Raw genomic sequence first — 20,232 nt, 5'->3', positions numbered from 1 at the left:
CTGAACTTGTGCGAGGTAGCGGCTGAGGAGCGGATCATACCATTTCACTCGGAGTTTAGGGGGGAACGGCCGGGTTAGAAAGAGTTAGCGCAGATGTAAAAAAAAAAAAAAAATGGACAAACTATCTATACTGCAATAGGTGAATGAATGGTGAAGTGCCTTATTTGTTTTGTTGAACAAACAAACTAAAAATAAATTCACAGATGCATCTCTAATGAATAATTTGAGTTTAGTGAGGTTTACACAGTGGTGTAGTGGTTAGCGCTGTCGCCTCACAGCAAGAAGGTCCTGGGTTCGAGCCCCGGGGCCGGCGAGGGCCTTTCTGTGTGGAGTTTGCATGTTCTCCCCGTGTCCGCGTGGGTTTCCTCCGGGTGCTCCGGTTTCCCCCACAGTCCAAAGACATGCAGGTTAGGTTAACTGGTGACTCTAAATTGACCGTAGGTGTGAATGGTTGTCTGTGTCTATGTGTCAGCCCTGTGATGACCTGGCGACTTGTCCAGGGTGTACCCCGCCTTTCGCCCGTAGTCAGCTGGGATAGGCTCCAGCTTGCCTGCGACCCTGTAGGACAGGATAAAGCGGCTAGAGATAATGAGATGAGATGAGGTTTACACGGTGGTGTAGTGGTTAGCGCTGTCGCCTCACAGTAAGAAGGTCCGGGTTCGAGCCCCGTGGCCGGCGAGGGCCTTTCTGTGCGGAGTTTGCATGTTCTCCCCGTGTCCGCGTGGGTTTCCTCTGGGTGCTCCGGTTTCCCCCACAGTCCAAAGACATGCAGGTTAGGTTAACTGGTGACTCTAAATTGACCGTAGGTGTGAATGTGAGTGTGAATGGTTGTCTGTGTCTATGTGTCAGCCCTGTGATGACCTGGCGACTTGTCCAGGGTGTACCCCGCCTTTCGCCCGTAGTCAGCTGGGATAGGCTCCAGCTTGCCTGCGACCCTGTAGGACAGGATAAAGCGGCTAGAGATAATGAGATGAGATGAGGTTTACACGGTGGTGTAGTGGTTAGCATTGTCGCCTCACAGCAAGAAGGTGCTGGGTTCGAGTCCAGCCGCCAGTGAGGACCTTTCTGTGTGGAGTTTGCATGTTCTTCCCGTGTCTACATGGGTTTCCTCCGGGTGCTCCGGTTTCCCTGACAGTCCAAAGACATGCAGGTTAGGTTAACTGGTGGCTCTAAATTGACCGTGAGTGTGAATGGTTGTTTGTCAACCCTGCAATAACCTGGCGACTTGTCCAGGGTGTACCCCAGCTCTCGCCCATAGTCAGCTGAGATAGGCTCCAGCTTGCCTGCGACCCTGTAGAACAGGATAAGCAGCTACAGATAATGGATGGATGGAGTTTTACACGAGGGGTGGCACGGTGGTGTAGTGGTTAGCACTGTCGCCTCACAGCAAGAATGTCCTGGGTTCGAGCCCAGCGGCCAGCGAGGGCCTTTCTGTGCGGAGTTTGCATGTTCTTCCCGTGTCTGTGTGGGTTTCCTCCGGGTGCTCCGCTTTCACCCACAGTCCAAAGACATGCAGGTTAGGCTAATTGGTGGCTCTTAATTGACCGTAGGTGTGAATGGTTGTTTGTCTCTGTGTCATCTCTGCAATAACCTGGTGACTTGTCCAGGGTGTACCCCGCTTCTCACCCATAGTCAGCTGGGATAGGCTCCAGCTTGCCTGCGACCCTGTAGAACAGGATAAGTGGCTACAGATGATGGATGGAGTTTTACATGAGGGGTGGTACGGTGGTGTAGTGGTTAGCACTGTCGCCTCACAGCAAGAAGGTCCTGGGTTCGAGCCCAGCGGCCAGCGAGGGCCTTTCTGTGTGGAGTTTGCATGTTCTCCCCGTGTCTGCGGGGTTAGCATGCAGGTTAGGTTAATTGGTGGCTCTGTGTCAGCCCTACAATGACCTGGCGACTTTTTCCAGGGTGTACCCTAGCTCTCGCCCATAGTCAGCTGGGATAGGCTCCAGTTTGCCTGTGACCCTGTAGAACAGGATAAGTGGCTACAGATAATGGATGGATGGATGGATGGATGGAGGTTTACACCCACACATACACATGACATGAGCAGGATCCCCAGTAATAGCTTTGGAGCTCCTTTCCTTTCCATTTAACCCGATTCCATTGCTCATACTCATTTTCTGTACATCACACTATTGACCTTTTCAAATTTAAATAAAAAGTGTAAATAAATGAACAGACATTCGACTTTTAAATAATAGTGACCTCAATATAGAATGCTCTAATTTTACCTGTTCATTTATTGACTGAAAATCCAAGATCGCAATCCACCATTGTTGTGGAGGTTATCCTCGTTCAGGCACAATGGTAAATTTCACCATGTAGGGACACAGTGTAAGCATTTTTTTTACATAACAACTAGAGGCCAAAGCTGCATAGGCACCAACTGTGTTTCTATCTTTTCTTATTATCAATCTTCTTCTTCTTGCTAGGGTGTCTATTGTAACCCATAGAACCGTATAGTAAAAAGTTTTATAATTGGCACGTTTAAGGACAGTCAGGTCAATTTTCATGTTTACACCTCAAATGCTTTAACGCTACCTACACGTCAAAGTTAGATGCCTATTTATGCATGCAACCCTTTGAAGATGTGATTTTCTCCCCTCAAAAAGTCATGGCCAATTCCCACCCACCACCAGATAGGTCTCCCCTATCACAGGACAACTACCAACTAGGGAGGGCAAAGGTCATTACGTGCTTTCTCCAAGGCACGTAACACCAGCTGGCTGCATCTTTTGAGACATAACACACCCCGTTTCCACCAACAGGGAACGGGTTCCGTTCTGGTTCGCGCACCAAATTTTAAACCATTCAGAACATTTCAACCAAAAGTAAATTGGTTCAAACTTATAAGATGGTTGCCAGCTGGAACCAAAACATAACTAGTTTTTCTAGCCTGAACCATGATGACATCCATTGGTGTGATCAGTTTGGAGAGAAAACAGAGTATAGGAATTGAGAACGAAATGGAGAAAGCTATATCTTTAGAAAAAATTGAATGAAAATAAATTTGCAATAAGAGAACAAAAGCTCACAGATAAATCAATGTATGTTGCCACTACTGTTTATTTCTGTTGTGCATGGCCCAACACCTCCTGTTCATGACATATCTTTGATTACAATGGTTCTGCTCAAAACTGGGCTGGACAGATAAGACAAAGGTCCACTTGATCCACAATGATGAGAGGACTATGGAGAAAGAAAAGAACTGATGATTATCCAAAGCATACCACCTCATCTTATGGTGTGGGTATGTATGGCTGTCAATAGAACTGGTTCCCTTGTGTGTATTGATGTGACTGCTGGCAAAAGCAGCAGGATGAATTCTGAAGTACATTGTGTCTGCTCAGATTTAGCCAAATGCTTCACATTTCAACATTTCACATTTAACCAAATGCAACACATTTAAAAAAAAAAGTTGGGATGGTACACAACACTTAAAAGATGTTTTGCACCCTTCCTGCAAACAGATCTTAAGGTGTGCAACAGTATGGTATTATCGTCATATTTCAAAATTCGCCACACATTTTCACACTTTCTGTGGATTGGGTGGCAGTCGAAGGCGGGGCCTCGACGACCTGATCCCCGGACACAGCGGCTGGCTGTTGGGACATGGAATGTCACTTCGCTGGGGGGGAAAGAGCCTGAGCTTGTGCGGGAGGTTGAGAGGTACCGGCTAGAGATAGTCGGGCTCACCTCCACGCACAGCTTGGGCTCTGGAACCCAGCTCCTCGAGAGGGGCTGGACTCTCCACTTCTCTGGAGTCGCCCGTGGTGAGCGGCGGCGGGCTGGTGTGGGCTTGCTTATAGCTCCCCAGCTCAGCCGCCATGTGTTGGAGTTTACCCCAGTGAACGAGAGGGTCGCCTCGCTGCGCCTTCGGATTGGGGAGAGGGCTCTTGCTGTTGTTTGTGCCTATGGCCCAAATAGCAGTATAGAGTATCCGGCCTTCTTGGAGTCCCTGGGAGAGGTACTGAGGAGTGCTCAGACTGGGGACTCCATTGTGTTACTGGGGGACTTCAATGCTCACGTGGGAGATGACAGTGACACCTGGAGGGGCGTGGTTGGGAGGAACGGCCTCCCCGATCTGAACCCGAGTGGTGTTTTGTTATTGGACTTCTGTGCTAGTCACGGTTTGTCCATAACGAACACCATGTTCGAGCATAGGGGTGTCCATAAGTGCACGTGGCACCAGGACACCTTAGGTCGGAGGTCAATGATAGACTTTGTAGTCGTTTCATCTGATCTCCGGCCCTATGTCTTGGACACTCGGGTGAAGAGAGGGGCTGAGCTGTCAACTGATCACCACCTGGTGGTGAGTTGGATCCGCTGGCGGAGGAGGAAGCTGGACAGACCTGGCAGGCCCAAACGTATGGTGAGGGTCTGCTGGGAATGTCTGGCCGAGCACTCTGTTGGGGAGGTCTTTAACTCCCACCTCCGGGAGAGCTTTTCCCAGCTTCCGAGGGAGGCGGGGGACATTGAGTCTGAGTGGACCATGTTCTCTACCTCCATTGTGGACGCAGCTGTTCGGAGCTGTGGCCGCAAGGTCTCCGGTGCCTGTCGTGGCGGCAATCCCCGAACCCGGTGGTGGACACCAGAAGTAAGGGATGCCGTCAAGCTGAAGAAGGAGTCCTATCGGGCCATGTTAACCTCCAGGACTCCCGAGGCAGCTGACGGGTATCGGCAGGCCAGGCGTGCTGCAGCTCGGGCAGTTGCGGAGGCAAAAACTCGGAACTGGGAGGAGTTCGGGGAGGCCATGGAGAAGGACTATCGGTCGGCCTCGAAGAAATTCTGGCAAACCGTCCGGCGCCTCAGGAGGGGGAAGCAGTACTCTGCCAACACTGTTTACAGTGCGGGTGGGGAGCTGTTGACCTCGACTGGGGACATTGTCGGGCGGTGGAAGGAATACTTTGAGGATCTCCTCAATCCCACCGTCATGTCTTCCACTGAGGAGACTGAGGCTGATGACTCAGAGGTGGACTCGTCCATTACCCAAGCCGAAGTCACTGAGGTGGTTTGCAAGCTCCTCGGTGGCAAGGCACCGGGGGTGGATGAGATCCGCCCTGAGTATCTCAAGTCTCTGGATGTTGTGGGGCTGTCTTGGTTGACACGCCTCTGCAACATCGCGTGGCGGTCAGGGACAGTGCCTCTGGAGTGGCAGACTGGGGTGGTGGTCCCTCTTTTTAAGAAAGGGGACCGGAGAGTGTGCCCCAATTATAGGGGAATCACACTTCTCAGCCTCCCAGGGAAGGTTTACTCCAGGGTACTGGAGAGGAGAATTCGACCAATAGTCGAACCTCGGATCCAGGAGGAACAATGCGGTTTTCGTCCTGGTCGCGGAACACTGGACCAGCTCTATACCCTTCATAGGGTGCTCGAGGGTTCATGGGAGTTTGCCCAACCAGTCCACATGTGCTTTGTGGATCTGGAGAAGGCATTCGACCGTGTCCCCCGTAGTATTCTGTGGGGGGTGCTTCGGGAGTATGGGGTTCGGGGCTCTTTGCTAAGGGCTGTCCGGTCCCTGTACGAACGGAGCAGGAGTCTGGTTCGCATTGCCGGCAGTAAGTCAGACCTGTTCCCAGTGCATGTTGGACTCCGGCAGGGCTGCCCTTTGTCACCGGTTCTGTTCATAATTTTTATGGACAGAATTTCTAGGCGCAGCCAGGGGCCAGAAGGAATCCTGTTTGGGAACCACAGGATTTCATCTCTGCTTTTTGCGGATGATGTTGTCCTGTTGGCTTCTTCAAACCAGGACCTTCAGCATGCACTGGGGCGGTTTGCAGTCGAGTGTGAAGCGGCTGGGATGAGAATCAGCACCTCCAAGTCCGAGGCCATGGTTCTCGACCGGAAAAGGGTGGCTTGCCCTCTCCAGGTTGGTGGAGAAGTTCTGCCTCAAGTGGAGGAGTTTAAGTATCTCGGGATCGTTCCGACTCTCACCTATGGTCATGAGCTTTGGGTAATGACCGAAAGGACAAGATCGCGGATACAAGCGGCCGAAATGAGTTTCCTTCGCAGGGTGGCTGGGCGCTCCCTTAGAGATAGGGTGAGAAGCACAGTCACTCGGGAGGAGCTCGGAGTAGAGCCGCTGCTGCTCCACATCGAGAGGAATCAGCTGAGGTGGCTCGGGCATCTTTTTCGGATGCCTCCTGGACGCCTCCCTGGGGAGGTGTTCCAGGCATGTCCCCCCGGGAGGAGGCCCCGGGGAAGACCCAGGACACGCTGGAGGGACTATGTCTCTCGGCTGGCCTGGGAACGCCTCGGTGTTCTTCCCGAGGAGCTGGCCGAGGTGTCTGGGGAAAGGGAAGTTTGGGCTTCCCTGCTTAGACTGCTGCCTCCGCGACCCGGTCCCGGATAAAGCGGAAGAAGACGAGACGAGACGAGACATTTTCTATTGGGGACAGACACCCTTCTTCCACAGCCATGCCTTTGTCACGTGTACAGAATGTGGTTTTGCACTGTCTTGTTGAAATATCCCTGGAAAAGGTGTCGTCCTGAAGGCAGCATATGTTGCTCCAAAATCTCAGTGTACTTTTCTGCATTAATGCTGCCATCACAGAAGTGTAAGTTAGTTTTGCAAAAGGCACTGACACAACCCCATACCATGACAGACCCTGGGTTTTGGACTTTTTACTGGTAACAGTCTGGATGGTCCTTCTCATCTTTGGTCTGGAGCACACGGCATTCATTTCTTACAAAATAGACCTGGAATACTGCTTCATCTGACCACAATACACGTTTCCAGTGTGTGATGGTCCGTCCCAAATGCCTCCGAGCCCAAAGAAGTTGACAGCGCTTCTGGACACAGTTAACATAAGGCTTCCTTTTTGCGTAGTAAAGTTTTAATTGCCATTTGTGGATGTAACTCCATATTGTAGTGCCTGACAAAGATTTGCCAAAATAATCCCGAGCTCATGTGGTTATATCAGCTATAGATAAATGACAGTTCTTGATGTAGTGCCAGCTAAAGGATCAGAGATCACAGGTATCCAGCTTAGGCCTGCTTCCTTGCCCTTTACGCAATGAAATTCTTCCAGATTCCATTAATTGTTTAATGATATTATGTACTGTGGAGGGTTGAATATTCAAAACCCTTCATATCTTTCTTTGAGGAACATCATTTTTAAACATTTCAATAATTTTCTCATGCATTTGTTGACAAACTGGTGATCCTCGGCCCATCTTTGCTCCTCAAAGACAAGGTCTGCCCTGGATACTGATTTTGTACCAAATAACGGCTACAGTCATTTGTTGATATCACCTATTTCAAATCACATTATTTATTTATTTATTTTTTTACCTCATTGCTAGCCCTAATTGCCCCCGTTCCAACTTTTTTTGGAACGTGTTGCAGGCCTGAAATGCAGGAATAAATGTATATTAAGAAATTAAATGAAGTTGACCAGATAAAACATGAAATATCTTGGGTTCATACTATCTGCAATGAAATACAAGTCAAAGTATTTAATTTGTTTAATTCGATTCCCTTTATCTACTTTTAGACAGTAGAAATCATGGCTCTGTTTAATAGTGAAAGTAAGAGCATTTCCACACACAGTGTGAGATCTCACAGAATTGGGACTAAAGGCCTGTTTGGCCATAAGAAAACCACTTGTTATTGAGGCTAATCAGAAGAAAAGGCTTGTGCCATGTGGCCTGATGAGTCCATATTTACTCTATTCCAGAGCGATGGGCAAATTAGGGTAAGAAGGAAAATGCATGAAGCAATGGACCCATCATACATAGTGGCCACTGTACTAGCCTCTGGAGACAGTGTTATTTGGGGTTGCTACAATTGGTCAGGAGTAGACTCAGCAATGTTATATGGCAATAAAATGAAGTCAGCTGACTATCTGAATGTAATAAATGACCAGGTTATCCCATTGATAGAGTTTGATTTGTCTGTATTAAAGAAAATTGAATTGATAAAGTATGAGTGATCTAGAAATACAAGTCCTCTGCCACCTAGGAGATTCTGCCTTTCCAGACTGATAAGGGAGCAACAATCACTGATGCAGACACAGATGTTCAGAGATGTCTCATCTCATTATCCCTAGCCGCTTTATCCTGTTCTACAGGGTCACAGGCAAGCTGGAGCCTATCCCAGCTGACTATGGGCGAAAGGCGGGGTACACCCTGGACAAGTCGCCAGGTCATCACAGGGCTTGTTCAGAGATGTTTCTCAGCTTATTAAAGGACAAACATGAGTATATATTCACATTCAAGAGTGTGGTGTAGCGATATGATTGGAAAATGTAATATCAGGAAGCAGAGTTGGCCGAGTGTGATAGGGTAGCTTTAACGGGTGATGGAAAATTACTGAGCAGGATAGCCTTATGAAAAACAGAGAGCAGTTGTGCAAGCAAAGGCATATTTCAACTGAAACTAGTCATAACAAAGCGGCATGGTGCTGTAGTGGTTAGCACTGTTGCCTTACAGCAAGAAGGTTCTGCTTTTGAGCCCAGTGGCTGACAGGGGCCTTTCTGTGCGGAGTTTGCATGTTCTCCCTGTGTCTGCATGGGTTTCCTCTGGGTGCTCCAGTTTCCCCCACAGTCCAAGGTCACGCAGGTTAGGCTAAGTGGTGGCTCTAAATTGACCGTAGGTGTGAATGTGAGTATGGATGGTTGTTTGTCTCTATGTGTCAGCCTTGCAATGATCTGGTGACTTGTCCAGAGTGTACCCCGCTTCTCGCCCATAGTCAGCTGGGATAGGCTCCAGCTTGCCCATGACCCTGCACAGGATAAGCGGTTATGGATAATGGATGGATAGTCAAAACAAGTTGCAAGCATACTAAATAAATATCTCTATCACCCATCAATGGATTTTTTTCTTCCTTTCTGACACAGGTATATTCCAGGATGACAAAGACAAGATAGGACATGGTATCTAATCAAGATATCTTAAAACCTGAAGATAAAACTTCTAAGAACATTGCTTTGAACAATTAATACAAAAATGTTAAAAGTGCTATACAAATAAAATTGAACTGAACTGAAAATAGTCCATTGATATTAAACAGCAGGCTTCATATTTAGCTTGGACATTACATTAAGATCAGGTTCTCCAGGCAAAAACTCTTTCAAGAGATATGTCAGCAACATCTAAAAACACAAATAAGAGAAATTAGGAAGCTGTAAAAAAAAACAAACCCAAAAACCTGATGTTTTACAGCATGCATAGCATCACTCACATAAACCAGCTTCTTGTTTTCTTCTGCATTCTGAAATATCTTGAAAATGCTCTCCACGTTGGTTTTGTTGATGATTACAAAGCCTGCAACTATTAAAACAGGAGATAGCAATAAAGTTTATAGCTGAGAATACAGTATAAAATATATAAAATATGGCAGTACATACACTTGGAAGTCATAATCTGGAATGCTTTCTGCTTGGTTTCATTCCTGTTGTCACTGCTTGGAGTTGGAAGCTGCGGCACAGCCCTGTCAGGCCATATGTTCTCACAAAGGCTATCAATGTAGGCAGCAATCTGAGCTTCTGAAGGATTCATCTCTTTCAAAAAAGCATTCACTTTCCTGAAGAGCAAAAGTAAACAGCAGCTCTAGATGTGGGAACAAAAGACTTTTCTGTGGTTGAAAGTGGATTACTTTCGGTTAGCATTTATAGAGCGTCAATTTATGAGAATCTTGGTGATGTTATGCTTGGTGTAATTACAGAAGGATTTGGCAAAAATAACTTTAGTACTATGTGAATTTATGTTGGCTTAATTTCTAATTTCAAAAAGTGGATGAGTAAGACAAGTATATTTATGTATAGCTTGAAGTAAAATGTAACTGTGGCAACGGGGGTGTGGTCAAGCATCAGCTGTGAATGGCGAGAAGGCAGGTTGAACCAGTAGATAACATGTGATGAGGTGCACCTGTGACTAATACTGGCTGTCTATTAACCTGTGTCTCTGTGTGTCTTTCAGATGGCCAGGAATGAGTGAGACAGAGAGAGAGAGAGAGCACGCACGCATGCATGCACGCACGCGACAGAGAGCAAGAGCACACACGCGAGAGAGCGCAAGAGCTGTGACACCCCATTGTGTTTAGTGTGTTTGAGTGTCATTAGAAGTCACTGAAAAGTGTCAAAATAAAAAGAACGCACCTGTTGTGAAGCCTGCATCCAGTTCCTCTGTTTCCCACAAGTTAAAAAGTTGTTACACTGGTGCTGAAACCCGGGACTGAGGAACGAATGCTGCCATGGAGTCCGAACCAGTCGGAGAGCTCCTCCAAACGCTTGCCAACAACCTCCAGCGCCACCAGCATGCCCCCAGACAGCAGATCAGGGCAGCGCTTTTGTGCTCTGCTCGAAGCCCAGGCAGAAGCCCAACAGGTGATCCAGAGCTGGATCCAGTCAACAGGTGCTCCAGTGGTCATCCCTGCAGCCAATGTGCCCATTCAGCTGGTCAAGATGGGACCGCAGGATGACCGACACCTCCCTTGAGCTGTTGCAAAGGCGAGCTCGTGGCCAACCTCACAGTGGGCGGCTTGCCTATTACCGCTCCTGTCTTGGGAAGCCCAGCTTGTGGCTCGGCAGCTCCCGGCCACCAGCATGCTGGAGTACCCCAACCTAAACTGAATCATCCTACAGCGGGTCAGCCATGGCCCAGAAGGGCAGCGCCAGCACTTTGGCTCATAGGCATATGGCAAAGTGGTCCGGCCGTTTGCGTTCACGCAACAGCTCTGGGACACCTGCCAACAGTGGATGCTAGTCAGCAAGTATGATGTTGAGTCCATCATCAAGCGAGTGACACAGGAGCAGTTCATTGCCCAGCTGCCAAGCAAGACATCAGCGTACATCCAGTGTCACCAAATGGCATTGCTGGAAGAGGCGGTCTGGCTGGCCGAGGACCACCTGATGGCATTTCCGGAAGCAGGCACTCTCACAACCTCTCCGCTCTCTCTCTCACGTTCACTTTCTCCTTCTCCCTTTCCTTACCCCTCCCCTACCCCAGCCCTGTGGAAACAGGGGCCAATTCTCTTGAAATCCGCTCCCTGCATTCGTGTCTGTCCTTGTGTTTCTGCTCTCCCTTGTCCTTCTGTGTCTGTGCCACCATTAATCCCCTCTCTCTCTCCACAGATGAAATCATCCATGCTCAGCAGAACCAAGAGCAAGCCCGGGCAGGTCTGTTGGCGCAGAGGGAAGGCGGGGAATCAGTGCTTCCGCAAAGAGGTGGAGCTACTGATTCACATCTCTGATGTACCACATGCTTCCCCTGATCGAGCAGGGGTGTACAGGACAGTTGTGAGGATTCAAGAGGGTACACATCAAGCTTTGGTGGATTTGGGTTGTAATCAGACCTCAATATATCAAAGCCTGATTCAATGCAGGGCACTGGGAAATGCATGATTGGTGAAGGTTAAGAGGGTGCATGGTGATATACATAAATATCCACTAATGCCCATCATTATTCACTTCCAGGGAGAAAAATGTAGTGTGGAGGTGGCAGTTAGTCCGAGCCTTACCCGCTCACTGATCTTGGGGACAGATTGGCCAGGGTTTAAAATGTTAATGAAACAGTTAATAGTGGGTGGGTCCTGCAATAGCACATCATAGGGAAATCCTGCTACAGTGTTAGCTGGGGAGGCGGTCCCAGGGCCATCTGCGTCAGCTTCGCGTCATGATGACATGGAGGGGGAGGAGAGCTCTCCTCTCTCTCTGGGGAATCCCTTAGGGGATTTCTCATTGGAGCAGACGAGTGACGAGACTCTGAGATGTGCTTTTGGCCAAGTGAAAGTAATTGATGGCCAAATCCTCTAACCTAATGTTGTGCTCTCCTTCCTGTATTTTTGTATTATTAAGGATAGGCTATATCGAGTGACGCAGGACACGCAGAGTAAAGAAAAGATGGGACAGTTGTTGGTCCCGAAGAGCCGTAGGGAAATTTTATTCTATGCGGCTCATCATAATCCTGTGGCTGGGCATTTGGGGCAGGATAAAACAGCAAATCGTCTCATGGCCCATTTCTATTGGCCAGGGATTCATGCCGATGTCCACAGGTGGTGTGCGGCATGTTGTGAATGTCAGCTGGTAAATCCAGCGGCCACACCAAAAGCACCATTGCACCCATTGCCACTGATGGAGATCCCCTTCGAAAGAATTGGCATGGATCTCATCAGCCCATTAGATCGATGTGCACAGGGTATCACTTTGTATTAGTTATAGTGGATTATGTCAGCCTTTCTCAACCAGGGTGCCGCGGCACCCTGGGGTGCCGTCTGGCTTCATTAGGGGTGCCGTCAAAAAATTATATATTCTAACATTGAAATAAATAAAATTAATTAAAATAAAAAAATGATAGTTACACTAATGCAGATCATCGCCGCCTCATGCATCATCAAAATTTGTCTCATGGCCCCCTTTCCCATGTCACAATGTTACTGCCGGGGTCAGCGCATGGTCAGCGTGACTGCGTATATTTTATATGGGGGTGCCTTGAGAATTTGCATACTTCTGAAGGGTGCCGTGACTGAAAAAAGGTTGAGAAACGCTGGATTATGCAACGTGATACCCGGAAGCAGTGCCTCTCTGCAATATCTCAGCACGCAGTGTTACAGAGGCACTCTTCCACATTATCTCCCGAATCAGGATTCCGAAAGAAATCCTGACTGATCAAGGCACTTTTATGTCATGCACAATGCGTGAATTGTATGAATTATTGGACATTAAATCAATTTGTACTAGTGTTTATCATCCGCAAATGGACAGCCTGGTCGAACGATTTAACCAAACACTTAAAAACACGATTTGTAAGGTCGTTCACGGGGATGCTAAAAACTGGAACAGGTGGCTAGACCCTCTGTTGTTTGCAGCACGTGAGGTCCCACAAGCCTCCACCGGGTGCTCCCCATTTGAATTGCTGTATGGGCGCAAGCCCTGTGGTGTCTTATACATCATTAGAGAAAATTGGGAGGAGGGGCCTTCTCAAAGTAAAAGGGAAATTCAATACATTCTTGACCTGAGAGCAAAACTCCACGCACTGAGTCGCATAACCCAGGAGAATTTGCTACAGGCCCAAGAACATCAAGCTTGCCTGTACAACAGAGGGGCATGGCTAAGGGAATTTGCACCAGGAAATAAAGTCCTCATTTTGCTATCCACTTCAAGCTCAAAATTGCTCGCCAAGTGGCAAGGGCCCTTTGAGGTCACACAGTGAATTGAGGCAGTTGACGATGAGGTCAAACGTCCAGATAGAGGCAACACATGTCGAATTTACCACTTCAATCTCCTGAAACCATGGAGACAGGAGGTTCCTGTGGCTTTGGCAACAGTAGTTCTGGAGAGGGCAGAGCTGAGACCGGAGGCAAGTCTAAAACGTGTGGCCCAATTCACCCCAGTCCCCTGTGGAAACCACCTCTCACCGTCCCAGAGAGCACAGGTTATTAGGTTGCAGGAGGAATTCTGCAATGTGTTCTCACCTCTCCTTGGTCGCACTGACCTCACAGAACACCACATTGAGACTCCCCCAGGGGTGGTGGTGTGCAGCCACCCATTTCGGCTCCCCAAGCACAAGAAAATTGTGGTTCAGAACGAACTCCAGGCTATGCTGAAGATGGGGGTAATTGAGGAATCGCACAGCAACTGGAGCAGCCCGGTGATCTTGGTTCCCAAGACCGATGGGTCAGTCTGGTATTGTGTGGACTATAGAAAAGTCAATGCAGTGTCTAAATTTGATGCATACCCGATGCCTCACATTGATGAACTGCTCGATCAGTTAGGCACGGCTTGCTTTTACTTGACACTGGATTTAACAAAGGGATATTGACAGATCCCATTGACTCCATTATCCCATGAAAAAACGGCCTTTTCAGGAGTCAGCTGTAGGCCAGATTGCTCCCCGGCCTGAGTCGGGCGGTGGGGGTATGTGGCACTGGGGGCATGGTCGAGTGTCAGCTGTGAATGGCGAGGAGGCAGGTTGAGCCAGTAGGTAACATGTGATGAGGTGCACCTGTGTCTAATTACTGGCTGTCTATTAACCTGTGTCTTTGTGTGTCTTTCAGACGGCCAGGAACAAGGGAGAGAGAGCTGTGACACCCCATCACATGTAGTGTGTTTAAGTCTCGTTAGAAGTCACTGAAAAGTGTAAAAATAAAAACAACACATCTGTTCTGAAGCCTGCTTCCAGTTCCTGTGTTTCCCACAAGTTAAAGAGTTGTTACAGTAACATTCTTTGTAACTCACTCACAAAGTGTCATTTAATCCATGTTTGTGTAAACAACACAAAGTAATGCATAACCCCAGCACTTTAATTAAAGAACTATATTTAAGTAGAGAAAAAGTAACAGCTCAGAACTTACTTATTTATCAGTGGTGTGAATGGTGTTACAACAGCCTTCATAAATTTAAAGGTGTATGAATTTCCTGCAGAAAGAACATTTTATTCAAAGGCAATTTTACAAAATCTATATTTAGTTCTTAAAGTATCTTGAAACTAGGACAATACACTGTTTGTACAGAACGTTAGAACATACAATAGATGTATTTAATAGGCCATTACATTATACCTACACTAATTGGCTACACTAACCTACCACAGGTACAGTGGACAATTACAATTAGTATGCACAATTTATTAGCCCACCTCTACACTGTCCATCAACGGAAATGGGCCAGCACAGGCTGGCCAATGACGAGATGCTATCTGGATCATTTATAGCACTACAGTGAGTGATGTGCCTTTAGTAGTGTAACAGATGCAGTAGTATTGCTGGGATTTTTGAACGCTTCAATGTTCCTATAGTCAACAGCAGTCCTGTAGAAACTGAAAACTAATAGAGTTTGAGCCACAGTTCTCAAACTGGGGTCCAGGGACCTGCAGGGTCTGTGAAGCATTGCCAGGAGTTCTGTGACTTTTTTTTTTAAGTTACAGCAGTGAAAATCCCAACCTTCCAACATCAAAGATATACTTATTACTGATTTCTTATGGTTATTACCCTGTTTGACCAGTCCCTTGGGCTTAATCCAAATCTTAATAACTTAAAAAAGTAGTAGGTCTTGAATTTCCCTTGCATCTAAAAACTTGATTCAAGTAACATTTTAACAAACGTTTTCTGTGTTAGGAAAGTATAGGAATTAAAAGCTTTAGGGCTCCAATAAATAACTACAGTATTATCGTGTGCATTTAGTTTTTAAATAAATACATAAATAATATTTCAATGCTTGTAGTTGATAATTCCACGAGGGCTGTTTTCAGATGTTTACAAAAGGGATCCTTTCCATGTTGTCAGACACTCATTCATATAGTGTAGAATTATTTTATACGTCAAGATTACTGTTTAGAGCTTCAAAATGTATTTAGATTTCTGTTTCTCTGGCCACAGTTACTTTTGTACCAGGCTGTATGTGTTACAAGGGTCAGCAGGTCAGACTGTAGAATGTATCTTTGTTAGCCAGTTTAGAAAGTTAGTATCTCTCATTTCAATATTTTAGGGGCCTGACACAAAACTGCATTAGCCTGCTACAAATATTTTTCCAACATCATTGATTAATGATGTATTACTTAGCTTGAATTTATGATACTCTGCTTAGGAGGTGTTCTGACACTAGGCTCCATTAAGCTGAGCCTAGGAAAAATTTGAGTTCAAATGTTCAGAGGATCTTGTGTGTGACCGTCTCGTGTTTCTTCACCGGTAATTGCTATCATTATAAAAGCACCATGTTGAACACAGAATCGCCATTGTGTAGTTAAAGCCTTAAGATGTCATATGGTAGGAAATGCAAGCGGGTCTGTTTTATTTTAAATGCAATGGAGGTTATCCTTTAGCCAATGAGAAGCCTGCAGTGGGCAGCCAATCAGAAGTCTGTGTTCAAACAAACAAAAGTTCTTTTACAATGATTTTAATAGGAGCTGCAATTTTATTTTGGGGTGGTTCTCGGGTTGGTCCCTTGTAGTGGGATAGAATTAAAAAATTACTGGTGAAAGTTTAGACTTGAATGCTCACTCAGCATTGGAATTGTTTTATGCAATAAAGGCACTTTTAACTTCTTTTGTGTAAGTGTACAACCCCAATTCCAAAAAAGTTGGGACACAAACAAAATGTGAAGATTTGCAAATCATGGAAACCCTACATTTCATTGAACATAATACAAAGACAGTATGACAAACACAACAAATGTTGGAACTGAGAAATTTTGTTTTTTGAAAAATATATGCTCATTTTGAATTTGATATCAGCAACACATTTCAAAAAAGTTGGGAGAGGGGCAACAAAAGACTGAAAAAGTTGTGTAATGCAAAAAAAAAAAAATTGATTCACTGGCAACAGGTCAGTAACATGATTGGGTATAAAAAGAGCATCCCAGAGAGGCGGAGTCTCTCAGAAGTAAAGATGGGAAGGGGTTCACCACTCTGTGAAAGACTACGCGGGCAAACAGTGCAACAATTTAAGAATAATGTTCCTCAACGTAAAATTGCAAATAATTTTGGATCACATCATCTATGGTACACAATATCATTAAAAGATTCAGAAAATCTGGAGAAATCTCTGTATGCAAGAAACAAGGCTGAAAACTGACATCGGATGCCTGTGATCTTCAGGCCCTCAAGCGACAATGCATTAAAAGCAGACACGTGTATGTAGTGGAAAACACTATATGGGCTCAGGAACACTTCAGAAAACCATCGTCTGTGAAAACAATTCATTACTACATCCATAAATGCAAGTTAAAACCATATATAAGCAATATCCAGAAACACCACCACCTTCTCTGGGCCCGAGCTCATTTATGATGGACTGAGGTGAAGTGGAAAATTGTCCCGAGGTCTGATGAATCAAAAGTAGAAATTATTTTTAGAACTCATGGGCACCACATCCTCCAGGCTAAAGAGGAGAGGGACCACCTAGCTTGTTATCAGTGCACAGTTCAAAAGCCAGCATCCATGATAGTATGAGGGTGCATTAGTACACATGACATGGGTAGCTTTTACATCTGGGAAGGCATCCTTAATGCTGAATGATGTATACATATTTCAGAGCAACATGCTGCCATCCAGACAAAATCTTTTTCAGGGAAGGCCTTCCTTCTTTCAGCAAGACAATGCCAAACGGCTTTCTGCACATATTAAAACTGCATGGCTCTGTCGTAAAAAAGAGTCCAGGTGCTAAACTGGCCTGCCTGCAGTCCAGCTCTATCTTCCATTTAAAACATTTGGTGCATTATGAAGCGTGAAATATGACAAAGGAGACCCTGAACTGTTGAGCAACTGAAATTGTATATTAGGCAAGAGTAGGAAAACATTTCTCTTTCAAAACTACAGCAATTGGTCTCGGTTCCCAAACATTTACAGAGTGTTGTTAAAAACAGAGGTGATGCAACACAGTGCTAAATATGCCACTGCCCCAACTTTTTTGAAATGTGTTGCTGACATCAAATTCAAAATGTGTCGGGGTGGCGAGCTGAGGTGAAGTGAGGACCCAAAAGCAAACTCAAAACGGGCAGTGTAACAAGAAAAAACTTTAATGAAGTAGATGGCAGAAAGGCAAAAAAGGTACAGTAGGGCTCAGGCAAAAATCAGTAGTCAAAAACCAGGCCAGGAGGTTAAAAACACAGAGGCGCAGGTAGACACGATCAGGGACAAAAAAACAGGATAGAAAAATCTTCACAGAAACTGTTGAACACAGGGACGAGGGAAATCCAGGCAGAGGTAGCAAAAGACACAATTCAAAAGAACAGGCAGGCAAAAACAGGGACAAAAAAATGGACAGAAAACCTTGACAAAAAAAAGGAGAAATTCAGGCAGGGGGAATCAAGAAGACACAATATCAATGAGCTGTAGCAAAGTGAGGAAAGTCTACAAGAGACAGTCTGGCAAATAGAGTAGCTCCAAACAGTTCTTAAAAAGCCCTGGCTGATGGGAGAGGAGTGGTAGCAGGTGTGGGAGTGGGAATGGCCTTCAGCAAGGCAGGACTGAATTCCTGTCCTGGAGCCGGCATGGAAGTCCCACAATCTAAGGCATGGATGGACTGCACCGGACTGTGACAAAATGGGCATATATTTTTCAAAAAACAATAAAATTTCTCAGTTTCAGCATTTGATATGTTGTCTTTGTACTATTTTCAAGGAAATATAGGGTTTCCATGATTTACAAATGTTCGCATTCTGCTTTTATTGACAGTTTACACAGCGTCCCAACTTTTTTTGGAATTGGGGTTGTATGTTTGGCTACTTTTGAAGTTCAGACTTCCACAACAATTCATAATCAGCTAAATATTCGAGCTTTCCTTTGGAAACAGACTTCACAAATTCTGCATAACTTCTCCTTTTGTAAACATCAGAAAACAGCCTCCATGCAATAATCGACTACAGGTTGGGTGGGGTGCTGTGTCAGAGACCAGAAGAAGAGAAGGGTAAGACAATGACTGTAGAAAAAGTCATTTTCTACCTTTTCTTTACAGTTATGGAGGTATATAGACACAGATGTCTGTACATAGGTATCTCTGTAGGGACCCTTACCAAGCTGTCAGACACTTGTAATAACTTTATGAGCCTGTCAGTGATGAAAACAAGCGACTTTACTTTGACGTGGATGTTTCCCCAGTAGTATAGTTTTGTATATTTGTTTTGAGGTTGCTGGTTATAGTCCCCTAACTCAATACTGGAGCGATTAAAATAATTTTTGTCCCTAGTAAATATTTGGACCCAAAGCAATACAAAAATAGGGCCCAGGTTAAAAAAACTCCCAGAGCTTTCCTTTAAAGCAGTCCCTGGCTGCAAAACATTTGAGAACAAATGGGTTAGTGGATGATTAAATGTGGATGGAAAAAGATGAACTATATTCTCCACTGGTACATCTGCTGGGGTAACAAGATGGGAATGTCTAATAAATTGGCCAGTAAGAGAAGACCATTCAAAAACACGTGTGCCTAATTCACTCATACTAGTGCAATGCACACGATCACATTACTCCTATGCTAAGAAATATTTAGTCTGTATTTATGTTTAAATGTATAGTATTTACTGTATATTAATTCATGTACAATATTTAAAACAGCATTCAGCTCAAATTTGTTATGATAGGCAAGATGCCAGTTTATAATGGCACAAACCTCTGACTGTGCATATAGCCTGAAAATACCACCAATAATGTTGTATGGCAGCCTATTAGACACACCTAAATGGCGCATGTCTCTAATGTTTTGTACAAGGTGTTATTGTTCAAATAGTTAAAAGACCTTCAGACTAAACCTACCAGAAATTTCCTTCAGTAAATCAAATATCACTTTATTGGCCTCAGGGTGTTCCAAAGGCTTGGACATTTTTTTGTCTCCTGATGGCTGACTCAATGTCTCTTCTTCAGGATGAGATTCTTTCTCCTGCCTTACAGTTTTGTCTGTTTCTGATGATTTTCTGTGAGGAAGATTTTCCTCCTTGCTTATATTTCCATTATAATTGGAGACAGAAACAACATCAGTTGTGCAAGGGATCGAACTATCCTCTTCATTTGCAGAGGAGCTGAAGGCTGAAGCCTGTCGTTTAAAATTTTGTTGGAATTTAAGGTGTTTCATCTTGGCTGGAAATTGTCCTATATTTACACCAACACTTTGAATTCTGACAGGATTTACTTCCAGTTGATCAAGGAGATGAACATTGTCCTCTGTGTGTTGTTTTTTACTTGTACAGGTGAAAGTCTGCTCAGGAGTAGTTAAGTGACCTCCATCAACTTCCAACAACTCATCTTCAGTTTCTTGTCTCTCTAAGGTGTCTGTACACATTGGTTGAGTATCATCCTGTTCTTGCTGAGGTTTAGCCTCTGATATAGTGCATGCATACATGACTTCATGTTGCTTCTCCTCCATTTTGAGGTTATGAAGCTAGGAAATAAAGTGAGACTTAAAGTGAGACAGATTATTCATGGCAAAACAACAGAGGCAAGAATTTCTGGAAAAATCCAGCTGTTTGGGAGATCCTTATACAACTTGATAAAGTTGACAATCTCATCTCATCTCATCTCATCTCATTATCTCTAGCCGCTTTATCCTTCTACAGGGTCGCAGGCAAGCTGGAGCCTATCCCAGCTGACTACGGGCGAAAGGCGGGGTACACCCTGGACAAGTCGCCAGGTCATCACAGGGCTGACACATAGACACAGACAACCATTCACACTCACATTCACACCTACGGTCAATTTAGAGTCACCAGTTAACCTAACCTGCATGTCTTTGGACTGTGGGGGAAACCGGAGCACCCGGAGGAAACCCACGCGGACACGGGGAGAACATGCAAACTCCGCACA

General features: G+C 45.5%; 1 protein-coding gene across 4 annotated transcripts in view; it reads right to left on the bottom strand.

Annotated features, from left to right (window-relative positions):
• Positions 1 to 3,111: 3,111 nt before the first annotated feature.
• The window catches only part of si:rp71-46j2.7 (uncharacterized), an 89,700-nt gene continuing 72,579 nt past the window's right edge, over positions 3,112 to 20,232 (bottom strand). Inside the window, exons 12-17 of one of the 4 annotated variants that reach the window (XM_060927757.1) lie at positions 19,189 to 19,810; positions 14,297 to 14,360; positions 9,354 to 9,529; positions 9,188 to 9,276; positions 8,990 to 9,098; positions 3,112 to 3,192 (exon numbers count right to left, since the gene is read on the bottom strand). In XM_060927757.1, coding sequence (XP_060783740.1) covers positions 9,009 to 9,098; positions 9,188 to 9,276; positions 9,354 to 9,529; positions 14,297 to 14,360; positions 19,189 to 19,810 — 1,041 coding nt within the window. In that variant the 3' untranslated portion in view covers positions 3,112 to 3,192; positions 8,990 to 9,008. The other 3 variants (XM_060927755.1, XM_060927758.1, XM_060927759.1) reach the window with 3 other exon arrangements.

The sequence above is a fragment of the Neoarius graeffei genome, chromosome 8 (genome assembly GCF_027579695.1).
Source record: "Neoarius graeffei isolate fNeoGra1 chromosome 8, fNeoGra1.pri, whole genome shotgun sequence".
Taxonomy (NCBI): Eukaryota; Metazoa; Chordata; class Actinopteri; order Siluriformes; family Ariidae; genus Neoarius; species Neoarius graeffei.
Note: the sequence above shows the minus strand (reverse complement) of the source record. Positions and strands in the feature narration are given on the sequence as shown.